Below are 27,929 nucleotides of genomic sequence, written 5' to 3'. Positions count from 1 at the left end.
CACACACACACACGTAAACTCACACATACTCACATCCAGGTTCTGAAGCAAAAAAAAGTGGCTTAAATAAATAGTGAACAGTAATATTTAGTCCAATTTTTTTGACTGAGACCCCTTGTGGCAGTACTGATGAGGTCAGTTGCTGGAGTGAAAAAACAAAGACCCTCAATTACAAGAGTTTGAAAGCACCCCTACATAATCCTGTACAAACCACAGAGATTGTTACTATGCAGCATTATCATGGATGAGCCACATATAACCAGTGCAGTTACAATTAAAACCAGAGGGAGGAATATTGCTTAAAGCAACTCACTTTTATTGACAATGTACTGTAAGGCAAGGAAAAATGTTTGCCAGATTTTTTAAAAAGGCTTGCAGCAAGAGTGATCTGCAGCTCAATGTATTATTGAACTGTCAAAGATACTCTCTTTTATAAATCCAATATTTATCTTTTTGTTATATGTACAAAAGCTCAACTTAAACAAGCACAAAACAGAACAAAGTAATGGATTTGCATATGAAGTTTTGTTGATGGTTCATGGTCTAGTAAACAAGAGAATGCACATATTCTTTTACTATAGAGTTACAGTTGACTAGATTTAAACTTAAATATACCCCAAAACACATAAACCCCCCCCCCCCCCCCCCACAAAATACAGATGTGTTCAATATGACTATTTTAGAAAAAAAAATCAAAACAGTGTTCAACCATACTCTGGGAAAAAACATTGACAGATGCCAAGAAAGCTGTATTTGATGGCCAAAACTAATTTTGCATTTTTGGTGAAGGCATCTGTGTGTTTTCACTGTTGTATTCTGACCACTTTAAATTAATATCTCGGCCAGAAAAATTTGCAAAACACTGGCTTTTGTCTGCTTTGAAAGGATATCTTTTTGAAGTGGTGATGTAAATAAACTGTGAGCCTCTTACAAGATCTCACATTAGGCCATGTAACAAACTATCATTTCCATAGGAAACAATGGTAACAGAAAGGTCCCAGCTATGCTATAAAACCTAGTCAGGGGCCAAGCAACAAAATCTGCAACCTCTTAGTTCTTCCCTGAGGGAAGGGCACAATTTTACCCCACATTCTTTTGACAGCCTTAGTTTCTGAAACTAGCAAACACAGTTGTGTTTTGTGGCTTTCCTTCTCCACCTCCATATCCGTATAGCACTGGCCTTTCACTGGAAAAGCTTTCATGAAAACGACAGCTGCTTTTTCACCAGCAATAATGTAGCACTATTGGTGGCCCATAAAACAAATGAAGGCTAACATGTCAAATATGATGTGTTGGGATAAAAGGGACAAAGATACTTAGCCACAGCACAGTGCCATGCCTTACCACTGCAGGCCTGTAGCATGAGCAGTAACATGGGTAAGTAAAATTCTACCTATACAGGCAAAACTGAATGTATTTTTAAAGACATACAATACTATTTTGTAATTAGAATCCCCAACATGCTGATTTTTATCACAGACAAGAAGAAAATCTTATGACTATGAGAAAAATGGGACCCAATTAAAAGAAGAATAATGACACCACACATATGTAATTAATATTTGCTGAAAATGAAGCATAAACTCATGTTTTTCATGTGAAACTCTTCTGCTGGATGCTTAAATGCACAGTTTTTAATGTATTTTTTCCTCCCTCCCCCCATTTTCTCTATGAAAATCAAGCTCTTTGCATAATTAACCAAACCTCAAAGATATTTACATTTTAAAAGCCAATCCTTCACCTTCTGATTTTAAAATGAGTAAGTCTGTATCTTGCATATTTTACAAAAAGATCCAGAGAAAGCTTAGAATCATAATGCAGTATCTGTACTTAGTAAAATACTTCCCTTGAACATGAAGTCAGTGCTGACCTCTTCAGGTTATTTGTGAATAATAAAATTTTTCTAAAGAGAGGTTACTAAGTAAGAACTGAGGGAAAACACAACAAGAAGAAATACATTATCCCTGTATTGTAAAGTGTTGCCACTTTAAAGTATTGTAAAGGTTGAAGGAAAACACAGAGGTGTATATATCCAACTTGCACTATGATTCTACAGAACACATTAAATCTTTCAAAGCTCTGTCTGCTAAAGGCAATATAGTCTTTCTGGCTTTGTTAGTACTGCTATAGTATACAGGTTTCTCAGAGTACAGTTAGTACCTACAGAAGTCAATTCTAGCACAGAAGTGTGTGCTACACTTCATATGGCAGGAGGATAAGCGTAAGAGAAAATTTATTACATTGATTTTAAAGAAATCATACATCACACAGCATCTTTAATTCTAAACATAGAAAATTAGATTGTGATATGACTTAAATGTTCTCAGATATCAAGAAGGTCCTCTCCACTCTCATCACTCTCCACAGTTAATTGTCTTGTCCACCATTTCTTGACTTCTGATCCACAGGAAGCAGCATCAGACATTGGATTCATTTTGCATGCAACAGATTTCATAGTTGAACGTCCACCAAAACGGAGGTTGACTGAAGACACTGAATGGCTTATTGGTTTGGGGGCTAGGAAATGAAACAGAAAGTTCAGAAGGTCCTGTATTAGAGTTGATCTGCTTCTTGAACATTTTTGCTTAGAATTCAGGTATAGAGAGCTAGCTAGACTAGGGCACCTTTAAACTGATTTAGTTCAGAAAGAGTAGGGCTCTGTTCTAATTTGTTTGTTTTCCCAGCTCCAGATGTTCACACTACTCCCACTAATCTCCTGGTAGAGAGGCACTGAGCAGTGCCTCATTTCCTTCTGCTGGGATAACTGATGCAAGAGATCTCTTCTTATCCAGCTAATTGAAAACTAAATGATTTAGGCAGTACTAACATGAGCTAACCTGCTGGCAAAACGGTGAAAGTTGTAAATATGAGGAAGGGGGGTGAGGGTGCTTTTAGGAGTGGCTGCTACATCTAGAAAGTGATACTTTACAATGCCCTAGGGGTTGAAGTCAGTACAAGTTGCTGGAGTGGCACTAAACCACAGGTCTAAGTATATAAACCCCACAATGGATCTTACTTATGCTATTCATGATCTTAAATACCTGTCCTTGCTGGACTGGAGGCAGACTACTTATCTGTCAGCTGTATTGCACATGGAAATGACCCTCCTTTTTAGGACCATCCACTGAAGAATATTCAAAACTGACACAGACTAGATCGGTGCTAAGAAAGAAAACCCTGGGCTATTCATTCAAGATTTCTCACTTGAAAAACATATGCAGTTGACCACAGTAGTATGACTCCTCCTTAGCATGCTTCCTCTTTCACTCTCTCTTTTCCAACAAAATGTTGGTCTTTGCTGCTCAGTGATATTTAAATGGAAATCATGGATTGAAAGTTTTCTATTAAACTATCCTGTTTCTTGGACAAGTACACTGGTAACAAAAGTAGGGTCAATGGTAGTCAACAGAACAGCATGACTGTCTCTACTCTTCCACTTAGATATGGTTAGGGTCTGAACAGTGGCAGCCTTTGGGGGCAGCACCCGGATTCAGAATAGGACTGACGTAAAAGGTCCTGAGTAAATGTATGAAAAAAAGTAAAAAATGTAACCACTTGCACAGGGCAATGCTTGAGTCCATCTTCCAAACTTTCTGAATTGTGAAGAAAGGCTTTATTCCAAAAAGCATGAGGACAGGAAAGCCCTGATGTGGGTGCAAGCAGCAGCCAGGAGGGAGAATTGTGAATCACGAAGCCTCTTTTGGCCTTGTTATTGCATAACAGGAATTGTGCATGTGGGCACTTCACTGATAAGCCTTTTTCGCTTACCTGATGGCAAGCGCCATTGTCCAAATTTCCGCTGAGGTTTCCCAGCATCTCCCGTCTCTTGTCTATAGCCACCTCTGTCAGAAAGTGTTGGGCTAAGCAGCTGCTGCTGGCTACTTGTCTGAACAGAAAAAAATTAATCTCAGTCATAACTCCCCTAGGTAACCTTAGGAAGGGATACCTTTCTATTCTGTTTCAAGCTTTACCACGAATACAAACAAAACATATTGCCATTGGTTAGGGCAGCATGACTTCTGCTCTTTAGTACCCCAGAAAACTACTACTAACAGACAAAAGTAAAAAGGTCATGTTGGCTCTCAATGCCATTCATCCTATTGATGGATATGAAATTATTCTCAGCCTACTACAACCATTGTAGAAAGCAACCCTTGCATGGTACCTTCTATTTTTCCTATCCTGGAAGAGCCCAGGAGACTTCCTCAGAGGTCCCAGCATGCCCAGTGCTCTCACTCTCAGTGTAAATACCAGTTCAGATTGTCTGAACTGGAAAGCTTCACATCCCCAAGCCTGCACACAGCTCATGCAAGAGATGAAAGCTGGGGCTGTCAGAGTCATACAGCTGAGTGTACCCTTTAAGGTATTTAGCACCATATGAATTTAGCAAGACAGCTAAATATGTTATGGAATTACTACCTTACAGCATCTTCCCTTTACATCTGATGGCAAAAACTGTAGCAAAACAAGGTATTGTTTTTAATTTTTTTTTTTTTCAGTTAAAATGATGTTTTAAAAAGAACAAATAAGAAACATGGAAGGTTTCTGAATTTGTTATGAGGAACTGATATTTTTCTGGATAACACACCTCTGGCTGTGCACTGTTATCTTGATTAATAGCATTCATATCTTCACTTGGCTGTGTTGTCTCAATGCTGGGAGGATTCAGAAATCGGCTCAACTCCTGCTGTTGGCTCTCTCGTAGGCTGTGGATAATGCTGCACGACTGCTGCTGTTTCTATCAAGGTACAATATGGGATGAAAAAAATGTTCTCATTGGTGTGTCACACTAATGTGTTTCTTTCTTTTTTTAAAGCATTCCAAATATTTAACTGAACAGTGAGCACCAGCTGTGGATCCCAGGTGCATCAATAAAGATCCATGTATTAGATGTTGCTATTTAAACAAAGTGAATTCCAGCATATTTCTAACCTTTAGGGAATAGAGGATGAAATTTATGAACTACATTAAGTGGAAAGCATGTTTCTCAATTTTTGGTTTAAACCTAGAGTTTAAACACAAGCAAAGTTTTGAATTTATCAGTTAAAAGTTCTTGCAAAGAAAAAGAAAACAGGAAATTGGTAGAGATTCACAGGGAATTACATGAAGGCAATGAAAAATTCTGATTTCTTTCATGGACTTTGAAGTAGGCTGTCAATAAGACTGAATAAAATAGTAGTGAAAACCTTGGGACTAAGTATAGATTTACAGTAAAAATAGAAAAAAAAACCAACCTACTACCATTATGGTTTTACAATCTAATTTGCTTTTAAATTAAAATAAACAGCACTTAGGAAGGGTTTTGCTTTTCTTGGTAGTTTTCACATGATCCTTCTAGGGAGATTTAGAGAATAACAAGAGAATTTGAAAATATATCTTAACTTTTGCAATTACATTCAATTTATAAAAGGTTCATAGAATGTGAAATGATCTGAACCATATTATTAGAGTGAAATGAATAGCATATTTACTTTAACATAGTGTACTTCAATATCATAATGAAATGAACAACAGAGTTAAACAAACCCAGACTGAGAGCTGAGATTAAATTTACTGCCATTATTATTACAGAGATGAAATCAAAATAAAATTATGCAGTGTATGAACACTGATGTTTCACCTGGAATGTATATGATTTCAAAATGTCCAGCTAAATACTTTAATAAATTTACAAACAGAAGATAGGTGCCATGATCACAGACCACTATGGAAAATCTCCTATCACAAAAAGTAATTTTTTTATGAAAACAAAAAATATATGTGTCTAAGCATGGAGTCAGACTCCTAGCAACTGAAAAATTGGTCATCAATGCAACCAGGTTGTGACTTGGTCCATACACCTGCTTTCCACGTACACACTCTGCTCATTTGCACACACATTAACTGTAATGGCTCACTCAAATGATTTATCTTAAAACAGGCTCCATCTGGAGAGTCATCCACAGGTTTCTCATCTGCCAGCAGAGGCAAAGAAGTTACACAATTACATTCTGTGAGGAAAGATTAGGCCTATGAAGTTCCATCGAATTACATTATTTTTTCTTTAGTCCTTTGACTTTGATCTCTGCATATGCATCTTTCTGCTGTATTGAAAAGAATGATAAAGTTTGGGCAGGAAGAGAGTTTTTGCTTTCAAAAAGCACTTATTTTTGTAGCACTGTAAAGCTGTAACAAACAGCTCTATTTTTCTAGAGCTGTAACAAACTTTCTTTTGCTCACTTAGCAACTGCTACATACTTCAAATATGTAGTATCATGACTCCAGTGTAAATGAAGCATAGGGACAGCAGATTCCAGCATTGTTGAGCAGCTCAATTTATGCAACCATTTAGAAACTGCTTTAGCTTGACTTACTGCTCTGATTCTCTTTAAGCACTTTTTCAGCCACATTCGTATGGTCTGTTTGGCCACCTCCTCTTCTATGGTATATTCCAGCTGTTCCCTAGCAAGCAGCTCCTCCAGCTGAAGACTTTTTCTGATATCAACTGACCTGTATGAAAGCATGCTGGAAGAAACACAATTTATTTATTTTTAAATGCAGGTGCCTTTGCATTTTTTAGAGAATCAGAGCTCATACTTAAGACCTTAGTGTGAAAGTACATAATTTAGGTGTGCACAGTAAATTCACATTAGAAACTAAAAAATTGATGACATTATTCTAGAAGAGACTTATTGTGCTCAAAACAAAGGCCCTGTCACCTACAACCAGCTATCCAATACAAGTGAACTGCATTTGTGGTGGTTTGAGTTTTTTCCCCCCTAAGTGTTTATGCTTGGATAATGTTTCCATTTCTATTTTACTTCTAGTCAGGCTCACTGTCATATTGCTAAACTTGAAGGTATATTTCATTAGTTAGGATACAAGAGGAACATGTGACTGTAGTTTGTGACAAATCTGCAATGAAAATGTTAAAATTCCTTGGAGCTGATTCCCTAGGAACTGTGTTTCTCATCACTAATATTTTTACAGAAAAAAAAAGGAAAACTAATTTTCGTAAAACATTTAAAATTGCAGTTCCTCTGTTGATACCAGTCTTAGCTTCTCCTGAGCCTAATGGCTCAACCTGTTAGCCTGGAAAGGTATTTGTTCTAAAAACAGGGAGAAAATCTCAGGGTACCTGAGTACGTCATGAAAAGTGACATCACCACCATTATGGAGACGCTCCATTTCATAACACATGTGCTTGAACAGCAGCTTGTCCTTGTCAAGATCCACCTCCAGCCTGCCTCGCAGAAGCCTCAGCAGGAATTTCACTCGGAAGGTAGGGATTACACCCTGTATTAAATTGCATAATTGATGGTAAAATATTACTGTTATCTAGCAACTAACTCAGACATTCAACTTGATCACTGAGAGAAAAACTATTTCTTCTAGCATATTTAAGTCACTGTGAAAACACTGCAGAAGAATGTGCACATTCAGCCATTTCATCAGTAAGTTCACAGAAGTTTTTGTGGTTATTTGACTCATATATAATGAGAATCTATACTGTTAATTTTGCCAGAATTTTTCAAAATTGCTTGGGGATTTAGTTTCCCCATTTGCATTCATCTGTAATTAGAATCATATTCCCAAAGAGTTGCCCTTGTAAAATGGAAATTAAAGTATAGTTTAAACACTCATAGCCATATTTATAATTTGTTATAGACCTGTGCCCTTCTCTGTGTATCCTGAATGAACAGGAGAATGTTGAGAGTTTACTGGCTTTCTAAAGATTATCTGCTCTAAGAGGTAGCACATCCTGCACTTTTGGTAACAATTTCTACCTGTTGTTACAAAATTAGGACTGAAAGTTCTTCCTTCTGAAACTGTGGTATTCCCAATCTTCAAATTTTTTTTTTTTTTCTGCTAAATGAGACTCATCAGAACTATTTTTGCTGTAAGGTGTTTCACATCAGAGAGTGATATCAGTGCTGGACACGATGGATTCAGAACACTCTACCCCTGTGAGTACAGACTGCAGCTTCCCTCTCCAGCACAGCCATGTGCCAACTATAAACAACCAAATACTTTCACCATAATGTTTTTCACATTCAAATCTCAGTGATGTCATAAATCATTCAGATTTAATTTGTGTGAGCATCTGAGCAGCTCAGTCTCCCAGATGTTATTCTCATTTCAGAATCACAAAATGGTTGAGGATGGAAGGAAACTCTGGAGCTCACCTTGTCTCACCCCTCTGCTTAAACACAGTCTCCTGAAGCCAGTTTCCCAGGATCAGGTCCAGATGGCTTTTGAGTATCTCCAAGGATAGAGACTCCACCATCTCCCTGGGAAACCTGTGCCAGTGCTCGGCCACTCTCACAGTGACAAACAGTTCCCTGATGTTCAGAGGTAACTCTTTGTGTTCCAGGTTGTGCTTGTTGCCTTCAGTTCTGTCACTGTCACTGGGCATCACTGAGCAGAGCCTGGCTCTGTCCTCTTTGCACCCTCTCTGCAGGTATTTATATACACTGATGGGATCCCCCTGAGCCTTCTCTAGGCTGAAGAGTGCTAGTATTCTCAGCTTTTCCTCTCAGGAGACATGCTCCAATCTCTTCATCATCTTTGTGTCCCTTTGCTGGACTCTCTCCAGTATGTCTATGCCTTTGTGTACAGAGGAGCCCAGAACCAAACCCAGGACCCCAAGTGTGACCTCACCAGGGCTGAGCAGAGCAGGAGGATCCTCTCTGCCTTGGCCTGCTGGAAATACTTTGTCTAATGCAGCCCAGGATACCATTGGTCCTCTTTTCTATAAGGGCAGTAGTGGCTCATGTTCAACTTGGTGTCCATTGGGGCCCCCAGGACTTTTACTGCCAAACTACTTTCCAGGTGGGTGGCCTCAGCTTGTACTGTGCCTTGGTTTAATCTTCTCCAGGTGCAAAACTTCACAGTTCTCCTTGCTGAACTTCATGAAGCTTCTGTGAGCCTATTTCTCCAGCCTGTGAGGGTCCCTCTGGATGGCAGCACCATTGTGGCATATCAGTCACTCTGCCCAGCTTGGTGTCAACAGTAAATGTGCTGGAGGTGCCCTCTGCCACTCTGTCCGTGTCATTAATGAGGATGCTGAACAGGACTGGACCCAGTATTGACCCCTGTCAATACTGTCAATACCCCCTGCCCCTGACTGGCACACAATGAGTTACTGGCCTCCAACTAGAACCTGTCCTGCTGATCCTCACACTCTGGGACTGACTATGCTGACAGTTTTCAGTCCAATTCATTGTCTTCTCACCCAGCCCATACTTAAGTAGTCTCTCCATAAAAATTTTACAAGAGACAGTGCTGAAATCTCAGCAAAGATCTTCTCAAGAACAAACACAAAAAATGAATATGAATCTGCAGGCTTCCAAGCGAACAAATCTCAGGGAGCTGGGAGGAAACATGCTATTATATTTATCCTATAAATAGGTACTTTTGCTTGTAAATCTGCTATCATAAGCACTTCACAGAATACAGGTTTGTATTTGAAGGGCCATGAACAACAGTTGATCATGCTCATTTCTCAAATTTGAACAGTAACTACTCAGAGAATTTTGTCAATACACTTTTCTCCCATATTAATTTTCAAGAAAAACTGGAAGTTTACTGTGTCTCTGTGCTTATTATCGAGAAATTATTATTTCTTACCTCTCTTTTGTCATCAACCATGTTCCATATAATTTGAAAATGCCTTAGATCATTATAACTTAAAAGCTGATCTTCTTCAGTTGAGTAAAACAATGAGAAATTCTCCACAATGATAGCTGAAAACCACAAGAACAAAATACACCTAAATAAAGCCTGTAGTTACATTGTAACATCTAATTCTATTGTGAAAACTCCTCATTAAAAAAAGCCTGTATGCTCAGACAAGGATTTTGAATACATAATATACTGTCTTGCCACATCAATGTTTACCACCCTTTTTAAAAGCTGTATCTTAAATGCTGATGAGACACCTAATCTAACATCTAAGATTGATTAAGTGAATTCCAATGATGTTTGAACAAAGAAATAAAAGCTTAGAAAACAGTGTTCTGTAGGTCAACCCTGCAAACAGAAAATATATCTTTTTTCCAAAAGCTTTAATTCCAAAACTTCCTGAGGTTTGGCACTCCTGTGCCAAAGAAATACCAAAAGCATTATATGCATGCAAGGTATCATTGAAGGTACAAGGTAGCCTCATACCTGAGCAGCACAACAGACTCACATCTAACATACTATATGCCAAGATGTAGTAACAACCTTGTTGTTATTAATGCCTATTTTCACTTACCAACAAGCAAATTTAGCATGATGTATGCAATGATGACATAGAAAGAACAGAAATACATTAGAGCACCAGCATAATTTCCACAGTCTGTTTTCCAGTAGGTGCTGTTATCTGGTGTACAAAATGGAGGCTGAACCTTCAAAACAAAATAAAATGAAGTAAAATAATAATAATAGAAAGAGGTTATTCATTTCACTGCAATCAATATAATATTTAAGACTATTATGTCTTTAAGGCTTCCCAATTAGGGAATTATACTGTGGGCATTATTGTGGACAGGTTGTTTTTCTTCCTTTAGTAGACAGAAACCAGGAAAAAGAGAGAGGTATGACAAGAAAGGCTGAGGCATGGATCTTACTACCACACAGAGGACACATTGTGCATTATGCCACTGTACAGGAACAACCTGGTGCTTTGAAGCATAGTGGTTTTCAAAATGTTTTTTCCCTGCTCATTAATTTTAAAAAGGAGAGGCATGTGATCTTCCTTGCAATGGAAAGCACAGATAAACATTTACTTGGGCAAAACATAATGATTCAAGGAGGAATTTTGAGGTCATCAAGACTATCATTCACATGGAATGAGCCAAAGAGTAGGAATGAAAGACTAGGTTAATCTGAAAAGACACCTTGCCCCAGTCAAAGCAATAATAGTGAAAAAGTGAGTTACTAAATTTCTGATTTTGAAAACATCTGTTTATTTTTGTTTTTAAATCATCTAATTGCATAGCTCCATGAAACACTATACTGTATGTGACTGGAACTTCAATTTGTGCATCATGTTCTGAGGTTTAGTGAAAATTATTTTCTTGAAGAGATAAAGGCAAACCCAACATTTGTTGTACAAAGCTAAAATACTGAAAACAGAGATGGAAGGGTATCTCTCATTTCTTGTCTACTTATCTCTGGTGGTATTGTAATTACCATGCAGTCATGCATAATTTTGTTCCAGTCTTCTCCAGTAACTATTCTGAAGAGTACAGTAATAGCCTTGCCAGCTGATGAAAAATTTGCATGTCTGTTTTAAAGAAAGAGAGAGAGATTGAGAGTGAGAGATTGTTTCACTTCCCAGAATTAAAACATTAGGCAAGAAAAAAATGTTTCCATTTTCTACTGTTCTACTATTTTAAACCAAAAATAGTTACAGTATTACTTGAATCATTTATTTAAAGACTTAAGATACAATAACTGAACTCTAACTCAGACACAGGTCTGAGTATTTCAACTCATCAGAGAGCTAAAGGAAACTCAAGGCCAGATCCCACTTTCTGTCTCCATTTTGATTTGTAAGCCAGATGATGACTGGGAAATCTCCAGCTAAGAGCCAGTTCAGAGAACTATCTCCTTTCTGTATCAGCCTGGTATATGGATCCTGTTCCTGGGTGATGCCAGTAAAGTGCAGTAGGTACTTTGTTTCAGCATCTTGTGGGCTAGCACAGTTCTGCCTTGAAACATCTTTCAGCTGGCATAATGAAGAACAGCTCTCAGTCTACTCTGGGTTGGATCAGGTGTCATTTGGTCCAATGCACAAGGACTGGAAAGCTGGCTCACTGTCTCTTATCAGAAATTCTCTTTAGAGCACTTCAGCCAGACCTGCAGATCTGTCTGGTTTTTACCACAGATAAACTTCTCTAGCACCATGTGATTTCTTCAGGCTGTTTGAAGAACAGCCCTGTGAGGTGGGAACTCCATACTGTACCTGTTAATGTTCTCTCCATATTTCACTGTACCAAACAACACCACTCCAGCGAAAGCATAACAAAGAAGCAGTAAGAACATTCCCACTATGATGAAGAAACTTTTGTACATGCTGACAACCACAGTCAGGAGAAGCATTTTTAGTGTTACCTGCAAAGACAGAAAGAAAGCAATCCATAAGAGCATTCAGGAAAGCAAAGATAAAACCTAAAAGAGAGTTCTTGCACTTGCCATTTTGACATCAAATCCTTTAGACACATTCATCAATGGATGAGCTCAGTAAAATGGTACATTATGAATGTGAACTGTGTGTGCTTTTTACTTGTCATAGATACGAGCATATCTTCCTTATTTACAAGGCCAAGGTGTTCCTCCAAAAAAGTATATAGAGGATAATACAGCGTAGATTATTACAGTGATGGTACAACATAAGCTTAACTATAATATTCTAGGATCAGTATTCTTCTGAAGTATCAGCATTGACATTGCATGAACAGTGGTGCAATAAACTACTTTGGGCTTATCTGAAAGTGATCCTAACTGTTAGAAACCACAGGTACTGTGGCCTACCTAAAGGAATATTTTCATTTATGGAGAAGATTTAAGATCAGTAAGCTTAAGATCAGTACAGCTTTTTTAAGCTGGTAATTTCTCATGGAAGTTTGTGGAAGATCAGGGACACCTTCCAGAAGCCTTCCAGTACCTAAGTGGGGCTGACAGGAGAGCTGGAGAGGGACTTTTTACAAGAGCATGTAGTGACAGAACAAGAGCAAGTGGCTTTAAGCTAAAAGAGGTTAGGCTTAGATTTGGTATTGGGAAGAAATTCTTCACTTTGAGGGTGGTGAGGCACTAGAGCAAGTTGCCCAAACTAGTTGTGGATGCCCCACCCCTGGATGTGTTCAAGGACAGGTTGAATGGGGCTTTGAGTAACTTGGTCCAGTAGCAAGTGTCTCTGCCCATGGCAGGGGGGTTGGAATGAGATGCTCTTTAGGGTCCCTTCCAACCCAAACCATTCTGTGAGTCTATGATTCTGCAAAGTTGGCCAAAAAACACAAAATGAGAGCATAATTTTGAAAATTCCATAGGCTGTGTGCCTTGATAATAGATATTACTTTCCCATGCATGTATATTTTGCATTTTACTCTTGATAAATTTATTGCCCTATATTGTCCTAAGACTCTCAAATTATTTGGATATGATGAAAAATCCCCTTTAACGGGACTGAGGGTTTCATTTTTCTTTATAATCATGCCAAATTCCTGCTGACCTTTAGCCATCACATTGCATCAGGATGGGTAAATTAATGAAACTAATACAGCTGGTAACATGAAAGTACAAATGACTAGGTTAAAACCTTGAAAAAAACATCAGAATTAATCAGAAAGCTTTGAAGGCAATCACTTGGTCTGGATGCATAGAAGAAGCAAGGATTTTTCATTTGACTTCCAAGGCTCTACAGGCTCTGTACAGTCTGATTGAAAGAAAACTTTTTATCTTTACTCAAAAAACCCTTTGACTTACTGTTCTTAACCCTGGCAACCTAGTACAGCAGTTTTTTCATCACATTTACTTTAATATGTCAGACTTCACAGAAAATATTTGGATAGTCTAAGAAGTTCTACAGCAAGGGAATGCAGTGTCACCACTTGTTAAATAAATGTGTTTGTTCTCTGCCTATGTTTATTCTGCCAGTCTACTCTCAATTACACCAGAGGAAATCCAAACACAAAAGAAATGTAAACTTGAGAAGTGACTTGCTTTGTCACCATCCCAGTATTTCCAGAAGAACATCTCAGCCCAAAATTATTTTTAAATTGAATATAAATCCTTTACTGTGACAAGACATACATTGTAGAGACAAAAGACACAAACCTGCACTCTGGAAAAAGAAGCCTTTTTAAGAGACCACTGTCATAACAAGAGGAGTGCATTCAACCACCACTACAATAGTCTTGCAGAGAAAATAAATAAAGAGCATGCCCATCACATCTCACTGAAACGGAAAGGGCTGAAAGTAGCACAGTGCATGTTCAGAGTTGTAGAGAGCATTTTTAAAAGCTGTGGTATTGCAGCTGCACTTTGTTTTCTGAAAAAATTCAGCTTTTCCAGTAACCATAGCACTTATATACAATCTACTTAAAATCCTGACATTTTAAGGACAGCATGTAAAGTTGCAGACTGTTGTTTCATTTTTTTTTGTTTTTGCCTAGAAAACAGAGCCTTACAGAATTTGCATGAGAGATGCACAGCATCTAGTCCTTTAATCTATACATGAGCACTGCAATGATTGCAGTTTCTAATTTATACTTACATGCTTCCCACAAATGGAGAAAAACCTGAAGACAATTACACATGCCCCCATCATGTATGTGTATGCATTCTGGAACACAAACACAAAAGATTTAATACATGGTTCCCCAGGAATCTCTTGAACAGATTGTGGTAACTGATGTTTTAGTAATGTAGGGCAGTGCCCATATGAAATAAGCTAAATAATAAACTATTAGCAACAATATGAAGAACACAAACCAAATCTCCCCACACATCAAGCCAAAACCCCTTCAGTCCTCTATTAATTATGCACATCAGGCCCAGTTTACTTGTCTAGGAAACTGCTGGATTATAGATTACAGAAACTCCCCAGGCCTACTTAGTAGCAGGGAGAAACTGTGAATGTCAGGGCAAAATGACTAGTCACACAAAGCAGGTTTTCCTTCAAACAGAACTTGGGGCAGACAAGAGACAATCCTGCAGACATTATAGTGTTGGGACTTTGACAACTTGTGACTGATGACAAGCATCAACCATTCCCTCTCCTTCCCCTGTAAACAAAGAAACCAGGAGTGTAGTCAAATTTTAAAAATTGGTGTGAAATGGAGGGAGAGCTGATTTCTTCCTGTCTCTCCTACATGTCTTGAATTAAACACTGCCCCTTAACCAAAACCAGTGGTACAGAATCACTTTTGGGCTTGGGAAAGTTTGTATTGAACAGCAGTTTTGAACCTATGCCTTCTTCCAGTCCTCTGCTCTTGTTTGTATTCTGTGCCTTGCTTCTTTTTTCCTTCAGGCTCATAAGATCTTTGTTAGCAAGAGCTCTCACTCTCTGCAGTCTCCTTCCTTTTCTCACATCCCTCTTAAAGACTTGTTTCCTACCACATTTACAGACTCTAACGTGCATCAGTAAGACAATTTTTGCACTACATGATTGTCCAAGACAATGATTCATTTCTCTTAGCATGAAGCTTAGTTTCTTTCAGACATATTTCAGCCTTATTAAACATTCAAAGATTTATCTGGATATATAGCAGCAATCCTTCCGCTGGTATTTAAAGATAAATAATTTTAATCACTGGAATTACATTTTGTGTATCTTACCAGTAAGGCAAAGTGAAGTATGACCCATATAACTCCAAGAGATGTCACCAAGAGATCATACCGATTTCTTCTGCTTTGCCAGAAGCCAGAAGGTGACATGGCAATAATCTTCATTGTGACCTATGGATAAAAGAACATCTCACTTGAAATGAAGAAATGATTATTCCTTCCATTCCTTGAATGGAAGATCCTCTTCCATTCTCCAAAATGTTTGATTGGTTCATTTTATGAAATAGTTTCAAACAACAAGGGGCAGATTTAATCTCATTTAATCTCATTTAATCTAAATATTCCCATGTGGACTAACTGGATAATATTAGCTTCCATTAGGTGGAGGAAAACTGGTACTTGTGTAAGACTACAGATGACCAAGACCAAGGGATGAACATCATTCTGAATTGTCTCTCTGTCTCCACCAAGTATCAAAGACAGAAGTGCAGCTAACTACCTCAGACTGACTGCTGAGGTGAATGTGGCCTTGAAGTTAAACAAGTCATGTCTATAACATGTAGCTAAAAAAGGTAGCAGTGTCCTGTCTGTCTGTAGGAAAGCTAAAATTACATAAGCACATCTGATCTCAGGAATATAATTGTGTTCTGCAGGATCTACAGTTCAAATTTATTAAAAAGCTTTCCTATATTGCAAATATTTCTTGCTTTAAGGAACACTCTGTATTCAGCACCATCTGTACCCAGCAGCATGTCAGAGAAAAAAGCTAAGAACAGTAAAGGCAGTATATTTGACAATGTACCTGGTAAAAGGCAGCTTCCAAAGTGCTTGATATTTCCAATTTAGGTAACAGAAATGCAGACAAGAAGCTCAAGAATAGATACTAATAGTTACAGAAATAGTCACATCAGGTAACAGATACAAAAGTAGAGCGATGCATGTAGAGGGAACACCTAAGGGCTTCCCATACACAAGTTCTATTAAGTCTTTGAGCAGGTTAAGAGTTACTGTATAAAGGCTATAAATGTCAGGCATTCATTACACTATTTTTTCTATCCCACCTTGCAACCCTGCCATTTAACATTTCTGAAAACAAAACCAGATATAAGAGAACACTAGCTTGAGGTAAAAGGATGATTTTCCAGTTAGCTTTTTGCTTTATAATATTTTCTGAAACCTGAGTACAAAGCGAACAATATGGTCTCTGAATCTCTAATTACCATTTGAGTTACCTAAGGTATCTTGCCTTCAGTTACCTGAGCTGCCTTAGAGAACTGAAGATGGATGGATGGGGCTGACATAAGACCTGTAAACAGCCACGGCCTTCTGGAGTGGCTAGTTGAGGTAACTGAATCTCACTCTTCATCTCCCTTGATCACAAGTAACAGCTTAAACACCTATTTCACACGTAGAATTTTAACATCTAGCTTCAGCTGTCCATAATCTTGAACTGAATACCACACCATGGAAATTAAAAAAAAATCACATCTCCCTTTGGTCTGTCATCATCAGTGTGGTAACAAAAGTGAAATCTTGAAATTCTTCCTGTTTTCTATACCACATATATATGATTTGAGCAGTAGAGGTTTAAGGCTAAATCAGGAGTTAGACTGGACACAGGGCCATCAGCTATGCAGAAAACAGACTCTGTGACTGGACTATGCTGCATTAAGGAAGCTCCTGGGCAGGAAGCTGCTTCCTCTCTCTATAAATTGTGTACACTCACAGTGTGATAGCTTGCCTGTTGAGACAGTCAACAAATTTTTCTTGGCTCTGACAAAGTTCCTTTGAAATTCTAGAAGTGTATTTGTTTCCTCTGGCAGTACAGGAGAAAAAAGTATTTCAAAAGACATAGTTACTAGGTAAATTAAAACCTGCCTGTGTATTGCACAAATAAAACTTTTCTGTGTTTGCTCAGTCTCTCCAGAGACACTGATTTCTCCTGGGTAGGGAAAAAAGAAGCAACAACATGGACATACTCTAGCTACAGCTGCTACAAGGTATTTACTTCATTGTTTATTCATCACTACTGGCAAAACCTATCAATGGAACATAAGAACTGTCAGATTGGATTAGAGCAGTGGGAAACGTAGCCTACTATCCTGTTTCTGATAGTGGTCAGTATCAGCTATTCAGAAGGGACTGACAAGAAAAGTAGTCAACCAAAAACTTATAAAGAATTATGTACTATCCTAACCACAGAGGAAGCATCTTCTTTATTGTTAAATCAATATCCTTACACATTAAAAAAGTATGTTTTTCAAAATCACTGGATTCCAGTCTTATGAAAATAGGCTAAATACACCTTACAGAGATTGTAATAACAATATTCTTGTAGATTGAGAACTGCCACCATATTGAAGCCAGACTAGTGCGGCAAAAGATAGACAATACTGGAGCTGGGGAGTAGCTTATTAAAAGATACTGAAATGAAATATGATATTTAAAACAAAAAAAAAAGGTGAGAGAGGTTTGATTTTGTCACAGGTACAGAATAGTGGGGATTATTAACAGATTAGGCAAAACATAAATGAATGAAGAACTGTGAGAACACAGACCTTCTGTTGTATGGAGGGAATGTAACATGATAAGTTCTGCAAGAAAAGGGTTCACTGGGTTCACCAAAACACACTGTTAAATACTCAGACTTGAATATATATGAAAAGACACAAAGCTCAATGTTGTAGAGAAGTATGACTCTAACCCATTAAAAATTTCTTCTCACAATACATGCTTAAAGACAAGTGACATGGAGAGCCCTGAATGTACACATTTAGAAATAAACACCCTAGTGAAGAATGAGAAGCATCCCAAAAGACAAAATGAAAAATATATATATATATATATACAAGTCTTAATCTCAAGAAGTCATAAAATATATTACTTTACCTCAAGGACAAAAATGAAGGTGAAAACAACAGACATTGTTGCTAAAGGCACGGTCACTGGATCTGCAGCATCCCACTGAAAAGCAAGGATAATTCATTTATAGAAGAATAGCTGTTAAACAGAATAAATGCCTCTTCATTGCCTTAACTTGAGGATTTTATTAATGAATAAATTTCACTTTAAAGTATACTCGGACAAGAATGGCATCTTGCTGTACTATTCTCTCAGATTTACAGTTTACCTAGAAATTAAAAATAGTGGACCAGACTATAAAAAGGCAGAAATTGACTGATTTTCACAAGTTACAAATAATCTACAGTGATATATGCCAACTGAGATTGCTGTACCTAGAAATCAAATTTCCTTGCATTCATCACACTAATGGCTCAATTGATCATTAATTTGTGTTAGGAAATGTGCAAACACATGCTGTACTACTGTAATGAAGTGCTTAAGAGAAACACAATTACCTTAACTGATAACAACACAGACTGGGCCAGAACTAGTACAGCAATAGTCCTCTTAAAAAATGGATGCTGAGTTATATCATACATCTTCGCTCTAAAGCCATCGTTATCTGTAAAAGAAAGAGTTTGAGGAGGAGAGTTAAAATATGCAATAACATTTCCCCCTGATTTCTTGACATATTTTCCATGTCCATTAGAGACAAAATAATCCTTTCCCATTTTCAAAATACATTTCTAATTTTCTTCCACAATTTTCCATATCAAATAGGGCTTCTGAACATATAATTCAAATACTGATCACCAGTGTTGCATGAAAGCTTCGGTACTTTTAGGGCAAGTGCATCATTCAACTGCTGTCAGGTTAATACATTCCATTCATATCATTACAGCCAACTGCAAATATTTTTCATTTAGAAATTCATTTTTTCATTAAGGCTTATCTTAAAACCATCGAAGCACAACCTTTTTTGGGTTGATTTTAATAGCCTTATGGAGAGATCTGTAGTTGGAGCCTGTTTCCACATTAACTTATGCACAACCTCCTAGTGGCCTCACGATTACAGTTTTAATTTGAATCGCAGACTCCTGGGGAATTACGAACACTAGGGCTCAACATGAATAAAATCAAAATATCTTTGATACCCGGACGAGGTGGGAGATGAAGAGGTTGTGCTATCTTCAGTCTGCTTTTCAGATCTTCCCATCGTCTCTGATCTACAGTCAGCAAAGCTGTCCCCTTAATAAACAAAGAGAAGCATATAAAGCTTTTGTCATTTAACAGCACTGCAACATGAAAACAACATTCTCTTTGGTGCCTGAAATAAAGTTACATACACAAGTTCCCTTAAATAACATACAGCTTAGGGAAAGGAGTCTGAAGTATCAGCTATTACTCAAGAGGATTTCTGGATGCATTAGCTGTGAGTTTCTGGGACTCAACTCAGCGGGCACAGTTGCTGCTCTTTGTAGCAGCAGCCCAGTGTGGGCAAAGAAACACTGCAGGAGGTCTTCCATTTGACTGATCACCATTTGCCAGGAAGCAAAGTGGTGGATTTTGTCTGGATTTTGCAGCAGAAAATCTTATAGCTTGCTAGTGCCACTAGTTTCTTCAGGGAAGGAGCCCTCCAGGAGACCACTGCTGCTCTCCACAGCTCTTCTGCTTGGGGTGTAATTGAAATAATATAAAACTATGCTATGAATCTACAAGAGCTCTCCACTGAGGAAGCACAAAGAGAGGTGAAGACATACTTTTAGAGTGGACGGTGGTAGCTAGTAATGTGTATAAATGTTCAAGTAACATAGAAAACTTCAAACAGAATTCAACATTATCTAAAAGTGACCTTCAAAACAAAATGAGTTCCATATGACTTTAGAGAATTGTAAAATCACACAGACGGATTCTAGAGTTACAAAAACAAAGGAGACCTTTTCAAGGTAAATGTTAAAAAGTCTGTCTCCCAGACACTTGGTTCCTGTCCCTGTCAGAAAGGAGCTGCACTGAGCTGGGTGAGGGCTGGTATGGTTTTTGCCCTTACCTGGGCATTGGCTTGTCTAGATGCTGAAACTGTGGCTAGCTGTTCAACTGGTAAGGTCAGGACTTCTCCCTCTCAGTGAACATAATCTCTTTATGGAATTGTGTCCCTAGATGGTACCCTGGGAAGAGGTGCCTTCCAACACAATGTGGACAAAGTGACCGATGTAAAGATGCTGACTACTCCCGTCAGGCCCGAACAGCACCATTTAGAAACACTTAGATTAAAAGACAACCCTAAGGAGTGTGTCTGGCATATATTGCTGGGAGAGCCTTCACGGCAAAGAAGACAAAAAGTGGCAAAAATGTGGACTTTTGTAAGATCTAGTGGTGCCAAATTACTTTGTTGCTCAGAAACCAGCAGTTCCACAAGCAGGATCATCATAAGGGAACCACAGAGCAGAGCACTGCAAGCAGGTTGAGGGTTGGAGGAGCTGTGCTTGCATTTGGACTTAGTGCCAGGTAATATTTGAGTCCTTCACATCTTCACTGCTGGCTGAACTCCTGGCACTTGGGAGCTGTGACAAGTGATAGTTGGGGATTGAAATGTGATTGGGGGTTGGAATAATTTGGGATATTGCCCTGTCACTGGGACAGCAAATGACAGAGTCCAGGACTTGCTGTGGTACTTCCCAGTCTAATGTTTCCACACCTACAGTTCCAACAACTCATACAAAAAACGAGCATATCTGAAATGATCATATCTTTTTTCTTTTTAGAAAATTGTTTGTTCTTATGTAAAATAGTTTGTTCAGTAATTGTCCAACTCTGATCCTCATCAACAACTCCTGTAATTGTTCTAACCATATATCAGCCATGAAATTTCTAAAGAAAATATCTACTTTAAACACTAATACATTGGTCAAGTAACTAGTTTTAAGAAAATGTGACCAAACCTTACACTGTGAATTGTTTTACTCTACTTTCTGGGCTAGTTGTCAGCCATCTCTCTATATATTTTTTTTAGTTTCTGGACATTTCTTCAGTCTACTTGAATATTAATTGGGCTGAAACTCTTGCCCACTTAATTAACATTAATCTTTCCAACTCAAATCTGAAAACATTTTCTTTTCTCCTTAGTAAATACATAAAAAGCAAGTAGTCATGAAAAAGGAAATAAAAACAAGTGTTACATGACACTTCAGGTTCCTAAGAAACAACTGAAGAAGCTGAACCAGAAGATATAAAAGATTTATACTTGAAGTATCATGTGAATTCTATAGGAATATTGCCTGATGTGCCTGATCAGTGCAATTTACAGGGAACTGTTACTAGTGAGCAAGGACAAAAAAGCATAAAGCTTTTTGTAGTCATCAATGTATTGAAAAATTTGAAGGAAAAGTAATATTGCACAGCTGAACAAAAAGTGACAAAAGCATCTATAAAAATTCAGTAGAGTTCTCATACTGTACAAATTTCAGCTTTGTTAATTCATAGCCAAAATTTAGTGAATAAGAAAAGAAATTATAAGTACATTCCTCCTTGTTCCCTAGAATAGATAAATTTTAACAGGAATGACTGCACTTCATCTTACCAAAATTACACCAACGTTATGCAAACATAAAAAATACCTTCAGAACACTAGAGGTTATAGGTTATTTATTTGTCTCACAATCTGCTTGATCCCATTTCATGATGCCTTGCTTGCCCACATTAATGCACAGTAACGTGCAGCTCGGCTCCCTTCCTGAAGGAGTCAAGTGGTTTGCCTGATGGACAAACTCAATGGTGGTGGTTTCTACTGGGCTCAGGTCAGGGCCATAGCCAGCACCCAGCTCCAACACAAGCACACTGGGCTGTCACACATCTCCACAAGCTATAGTGTGTAATCACCCTTTCCCTTCAGAGGCATGAATGGTAAAAGTATCATATCTCATTATTTTTGTGACTTTGAACTGAAAGATGAAAAAAATTAATAATTTTGTCTTTTGTCATAAGAGGCTCAGAAAAAACCCTCAGACTAAAGGTTGTGCAGTGTGTGTGCAGCAGTCCCATTCAGAGGATTCTATCTTTTAACAAGTGTAGACATGAGTTGGTCTGAAACAGTTCGCCTGAGGGCAGGTTTTTCTGCTTTTCAAAGTAATCCAAAAAGCCCATGTGAACTTTCCCAGAATACTAGCTACATTTTTATTTGAGTGATGGACAATTATTTTTACAATGTACACTGTGGTTTGTAAAGAAAAAGCCACACAGCTTTACTTTGGATCTGAAATACTGCAATGGCAGGGTTCTAGAGTTGCAACGCAGGCAAGCATAACACATCTTTTTATCTGCCACCACATGTATGCCTACATGAAACTAACCAGAACCTGTAAATACGTACTGCTTTATGTTCAATCTCCATCTAGCAGCACAGCTGTACTAGAAATAAACTAACAGTTTTGATAGAGTGTGTGATGGATTGCTGCCATCACAGGCTTCAAATTTCTAGCAAGTATGGATTGGGTGTACCTGAAGCCATATTTTCAGTCTTGCAAAATGTAAGACTGGTAAGCCAGTACTAAAGGCAGCCTTACCTGGTAATGTAGACAGTGCAATACCAATTTCAGGTTTCTCACAGAGCCAGTTCTACATCCAATCAACCCTCTCACTCAGAATAAACCACCTCACTTAGTACCTTGTTTTCATTAAAATTGGCGATGACAACTCCAACAAAAAGGGTCAGTCCAATCATGCAGCCAAGGAATACAAAAACATGGATGTAGATTCCATGGATCTGAATAGACAAAAATAAGATTAATAGTTAAAAAACCACAACCCATCATTATTTGTTGTAGAATTCAAAGAATCTGATGTGTTTCCTTACCGGCCCAACACGATGAATAATAACATCTCTGACTTCCACCCAGCCTTTTAATGACAGAACTTCAAATAGTGCCAGCATTGCATTGCCCACATTGTCAAAATTAAAATTTCGAGGATTTGCCCTGAAATGCAGTACACAAATAGGTGTAACCAGCAACATTTAAATACCTTGCAAAGTTGGGGTGAAAGCCTCTGAAACATAGAAAAGTTCCATATCAAGAATGAGAAAACAATAGTGACAGCAATAAATATGTAAAAATAATTTTTTTAGATCCCTATGTATGTTTTATTTTCTTACTCAGAATCTGACTCACAGCAATAAAGCTTAAAACATGTTCAAGGCCAGGCTGGATGGGGCTTTGAGCAACCTGGTGTGGTGCAAGGTGTCCCTGTTCATGGCAGGAGGGGTTGAAACCAGAGAATCTTTAAGATTCCTTCCAACCCAAACCATTCTATGACTCTATGTTGCTGCATTTTAAAGCTTTTGCCAATGAAATAAGAAAAATACATCATTCATGGAAAAAATTGATCTGATGGCAATGGCCAGATTCTAAAATAAATTTACCTGCAGGAAATAATTCTCTAACCCACATAAATGATTTGGACTCCATGGTCAGTGAGATTGTTTAGAAAATATGTTCCCTACTTCATTATCGTGAGGAACTGTTAGCTTAAAGCAAAACTTACTGAGAGGACATCACATCTTCTTGGCTTTCCTATACCATGTGCTCCGTCCTTTTTTATCAGTTGAGATTCAAGAGAACATTTCCAGTGGAAGATTAAAAGTATGCTCTTTGGGCTAAGTTAGCACACTGCCCTGTCTCTACAATCCAAGCCAGATAATCCAAGGAGCCCAATGACTTTTCAACAGTTTATAAGGTAAATAGTTGTACTCCAGAAGAGTTATTAAGTGTTTGGTGCTTCTTAAAACCAACCATTCAGTGAAAAGAGAGCTCTCAGATGGAGATACTTCTTTTTAATGCAGTCCTTATACTGACATCTGGCTCTTGAAAATCTGGCCTAACAGCCAACAGGTGGTATAAATGTCTTTGTGGTAAAACATTTTTCTGAAATAACAAAACATTCCCCAAAGTTTACAGTTATGCTGATTAAGACAGTTTTTGCTTATTTCTGGATCAAGCTGAACAGGATTGAATTTGCTTACTTGAGGAAGAATTTCTCTGAAGCATACAGAAACAAAGACTTCTGCAGATGTCAGAATTTCACTGACTGTTCAAATCACAGCATACTATTTCATTAGTGTAGGGTGCCTCTGAATCTACCACTGCTGGTACATTCTTTATCCACACACATGGCCAATTAAAATAATCATGGCTGTTAAGTTAATTTTGCAAAATGCCAACCAAGTGAAAAATATAAACAATTAAAAATTTTGAGTTTTGCCTGTTCAGGTGTTGGGAACTATTTCAGGACCTTATTAGAATACTAATAAAAAACTTACATTAGCTTTTAAATAAATTTTACTGCACTTCTGTACCACATAGACCACAAGGATTCCCTACACTGGAAAAAAAAGAAACTGCTAGCTGGCATGGTACATGGTCATAGAAGAGAAAGGCTGTTTTTAGACATGATATAATAATTTGTTTTTATGGGTAGCTGTAGGCAGGTTGATTTCCATTTCTTTTCCTTCCCATCTTCTGCTATTTATTCTTAGGCTCTATTGTTGCTTTATGGCTCTCAGGTTGCCTTCATAATAGTACTAAAGAATAACTAAGTGATGATACTTTTCAAGAAAATAACTCCCACTGTAATAATAATAATAACCAAATCAAATCTAATTCCTATTCAGGTTCAGTACCTAGAGGGGTTTATTTTCCTTTCTGTTTTATGAAGTGGAGGCTAAGTCTGGAAAATTTCATATATCTGGCTTTTTACTAAATATACCAGAATTTTTTCTCTTAGTATCATTTGAATTACAATAAAACCCCTCCATCAGTAATTTAATGTCATCACATTTGAGCCATTTTTTCTACACCAACAGTTGCACTTTTGAAGAAACATAGGCCAAAGTGTAGCAACTCACCAGACTCGTGGCACCCAAAATCCAGGCTTTTTCTCTCCAGGTCTTAACTTTAAATTGAGATTTTTGGAAACACTTACATTTATTCTGAAGATGCCATGACAATCTTCCTATAGTGAAATAAACCACAGCCCGAGATTAAACAGAAGCCTGTGAGAAATGCTGACATGCCAGCATAAACAGCATATTTGCCATGATGGGAAAGCAATGTACACAAAAATGAAAGGTTATTTATATGTCAGTGATTAATAGTCATGGACCTTTACCTAAATGAAAAATGCATCTTAGTCAGTGTATACCATTTTCCTTCAGGACTGACAGAGCTTTTCAATTGGAAAGACGATGTAGCCTTTCACCTCTTTCCTAAAGACCACTGTGCTCTTTAGGTCATGATGATATTTCTCCAAATGGAGAAAGAAACACAGATAACTTTCTCCATGTAACCCACATGGTGTCCCCAGTGATTTGGACCTTTAGCAGTCTAACCTGTTTTTCAGTTGTGGATCTGGGAATGCAAAGGTGCTATTTTCCATGATTAATTCCATGTTCTATCCAGTCCTTTGCAAATAACATGGCATTAATTTGACAACTTTTTTTAAAGACAGCCCCCAATAGTTAGACCTGCTTTACTTGGAAACCCCTGCTTTATATGGAAACCCATCCTTACCCTCATTTGCTGACTCCTTAATCACCTTTCCCTCCACTATCCTACTTCTGAACAATAAAGTGCCTAAGATCTCAGTTTTTCATATGAGAGTTCTTTCCCCAGCAGGCAAAAAATGGCACAACATACCATTATTTGGAAGCAGAAAAGCAGTTCTTACCCTAGAGATGATGTGAGGGTCATTGCATTTAGCCAGTTTTCCAGCAAATAGCTGCACTCCAAAGCTTGCGAAAACAAGCATTAATGTCAGCAGAAGAATAGAAACCTGTAAAGATGAAGTTGGACTTGTCAAGCTCCTCTTCTGCAGACTTGAGAAAGGGGGTCAGATCCCTTGGTGAACTGCAGGGAGGATCGTTTTGTGGTATAAACCTGCAGATACAGCTTTTGTGACAGACGTGTTTCTTTAGGTCCTGGTCCAGTAAGCAGGTGCTGCGTTATATTTATCTTATTTTAAACACAGGATCTAAGAATTGCAGATATGGATAAAAGCTTTCTTGTGCTCAGTGTACCACCTTGCTAAATTCTGTATGCATAAGAATTGCAAACTCACTTTAAATAAACTGTTTGAGTGCTTGCATATGTTCTGGTTTGTTTTGCTGATTCAGTCTAATTAATCTGATTAAGCCATTGTAAGATATTTAATTCCAGGATAGCTCCAATAAAGATAAGCATGAGCAAATTAAGATGTAAATGTCTTTAACAGAATACAGTATTTATGAAATGCCAACTAGCTTCATACTTTTTGTCCTTGCTCTGTTACTGTCTGCAAATATTTTGTAGCTTAGTGTTTTATAACAACCTGACCTAATAAAACCTTCTGTTAAGGAATAAGATGGCTCTTGCTTAAGCTGACCAATATCACATAGGATCCCAAGACAACAGACTATGTCTGATCAAGCAATCACAGACTTCATTGTTGTTCTTATTACTGTAAGGATGGCCATGATCATTATAATAACTACAATGACATAAGAAAGAGATCCAGATCTGTGATGAATAGCTGTATTGTTTTTGTCTGCCTCTCAAAAAGCTTGAAGGTAGAGACCTGCAGCTCGGAAGCCAGGTTTGCAGAGCTGCCATACACTACTTCTCATCTTCCTTGACCAACTAGAACTGTGTAAAAGGGAAAGATTTTTTTCAGTAATCCTCCTTTGTAATTATGACTAAAAGTATGCTAAAGAAGTAATATAATTTCTAAAAGAATTATTACTACAGCTTTACTCAGTATGAGTTACTTATATTCTAATTTTTAGCTTATGTGGTCATCTGCAGTGATACCTCAATGAAAAGTAAACGGACAACAACAGCAAAAAGAATAGAAAACATGAATTTTATATCAAAATGTTATCTTATATTCATATATTCATATATTTTCACAAGAAAAAAATAATTGGGACATACCAAAAAGATTTCCTTAAAGCCACTAAATAGCTCTCGCACCACTTTCCTCATCTGAGGGACCAGTTTGAAAATTCGAAGAGGTCGGAGGCAGCGGAGCACCATTAAGAGCTGAGCTCCAGATTTGGCAGGGACGTTCTGAGGCATCCAGCACAGGAATATCAAACTCACCTGGAGGTGGCAGGATAGGAAGAGGCAAAGAAAGGTCAGGCTTACAATTTCTTACTTGGCATAGACACAGGACAGAAGGTCAATGAACACTTCTTTACCTTAAAGAAAAGAATAAGGCAAGAGAGCATCTAATTTAGGAAAAGGGCTTAGATCTCTTATGTCCTGGCTTATTGTTCTAAATAAAGGGCACCAGCTTGTCTTTGTCTCCCCCTTTGACTAAAAATCTATTTTATACACTTAGATGGAATATTTCTAAAAGGTGAAATCAATTTGGCTGATTCAAAAGAGGGACACAAACTATATTTTTGGAGCAGGAAGCATTATTTCTGTCCCTCCTTCTCATTTCAGAGATTCTACCCTGGAACTGAGAAATCCTCACCTGGAAAGTCTGTTAACAGTTTTCCTGACAGTTTTTCCTACCACTTTGTTACAGACATAAGTGGTTTTGTCACCATGTGGTTTCACTACACGAATGTTATGTTTTTGGAAGTGTTTTCAAACAGCATAGTTGTGTTATGTAGCCTGGACAATCTGTGACAAATGGTTATTGATTTCACATCTCTTAAGTGCTTCTTTTTTTTTAAAAGCCAGTGTTATCACAGGGGGACAGAGGTGAGAGTACTACAAAGAAGTGCACAAAAAAATGAAGGATCGAGTTGATATTACCAATTATTTAAAACTTGATACAATTTGTTTAAAAAACTG

At 37.8% G+C, this 27,929-nt stretch overlaps 1 protein-coding gene across 5 annotated transcripts in view; it reads right to left on the bottom strand.

The window, feature by feature from the left end:
* Positions 1 to 290: 290 nt before the first annotated feature.
* NALCN (sodium leak channel, non-selective) overlaps positions 291 to 27,929 on the bottom strand; it is a 230,516-nt gene continuing 202,877 nt past the window's right edge. For all 5 annotated transcript variants that reach the window (XM_015639136.2, XM_015639156.2, XM_015639165.2 and 2 more), the window contains 19 exons: positions 27,057 to 27,224; positions 25,816 to 25,920; positions 24,995 to 25,101; positions 22,949 to 23,069; positions 22,760 to 22,858; positions 19,254 to 19,347; positions 18,615 to 18,721; positions 18,145 to 18,219; positions 15,307 to 15,426; positions 14,243 to 14,311; positions 11,933 to 12,081; positions 11,158 to 11,251; positions 10,238 to 10,370; positions 9,610 to 9,725; positions 7,118 to 7,275; positions 6,354 to 6,504; positions 4,589 to 4,738; positions 3,769 to 3,886; positions 291 to 2,517 (listed from right to left, as the gene is read on the bottom strand). In XM_015639136.2, coding sequence (XP_015494622.1) covers positions 2,324 to 2,517; positions 3,769 to 3,886; positions 4,589 to 4,738; positions 6,354 to 6,504; positions 7,118 to 7,275; positions 9,610 to 9,725; positions 10,238 to 10,370; positions 11,158 to 11,251; positions 11,933 to 12,081; positions 14,243 to 14,311; positions 15,307 to 15,426; positions 18,145 to 18,219; positions 18,615 to 18,721; positions 19,254 to 19,347; positions 22,760 to 22,858; positions 22,949 to 23,069; positions 24,995 to 25,101; positions 25,816 to 25,920; positions 27,057 to 27,224 — 2,328 coding nt within the window. In that variant the 3' untranslated portion in view covers positions 291 to 2,323. The remainder of the gene's footprint in view (positions 2,518 to 3,768; positions 3,887 to 4,588; positions 4,739 to 6,353; positions 6,505 to 7,117; positions 7,276 to 9,609; positions 9,726 to 10,237; positions 10,371 to 11,157; positions 11,252 to 11,932; positions 12,082 to 14,242; positions 14,312 to 15,306; positions 15,427 to 18,144; positions 18,220 to 18,614; positions 18,722 to 19,253; positions 19,348 to 22,759; positions 22,859 to 22,948; positions 23,070 to 24,994; positions 25,102 to 25,815; positions 25,921 to 27,056; positions 27,225 to 27,929) is intronic.

The sequence above is a fragment of the Parus major genome, chromosome 1 (genome assembly GCF_001522545.3).
Source record: "Parus major isolate Abel chromosome 1, Parus_major1.1, whole genome shotgun sequence".
Classification (NCBI taxonomy): Eukaryota; Metazoa; Chordata; class Aves; order Passeriformes; family Paridae; genus Parus; species Parus major.
The sequence above is the reverse complement of the archived record's forward strand: the minus strand, read 5'-3'. Positions and strand labels throughout refer to the sequence as shown.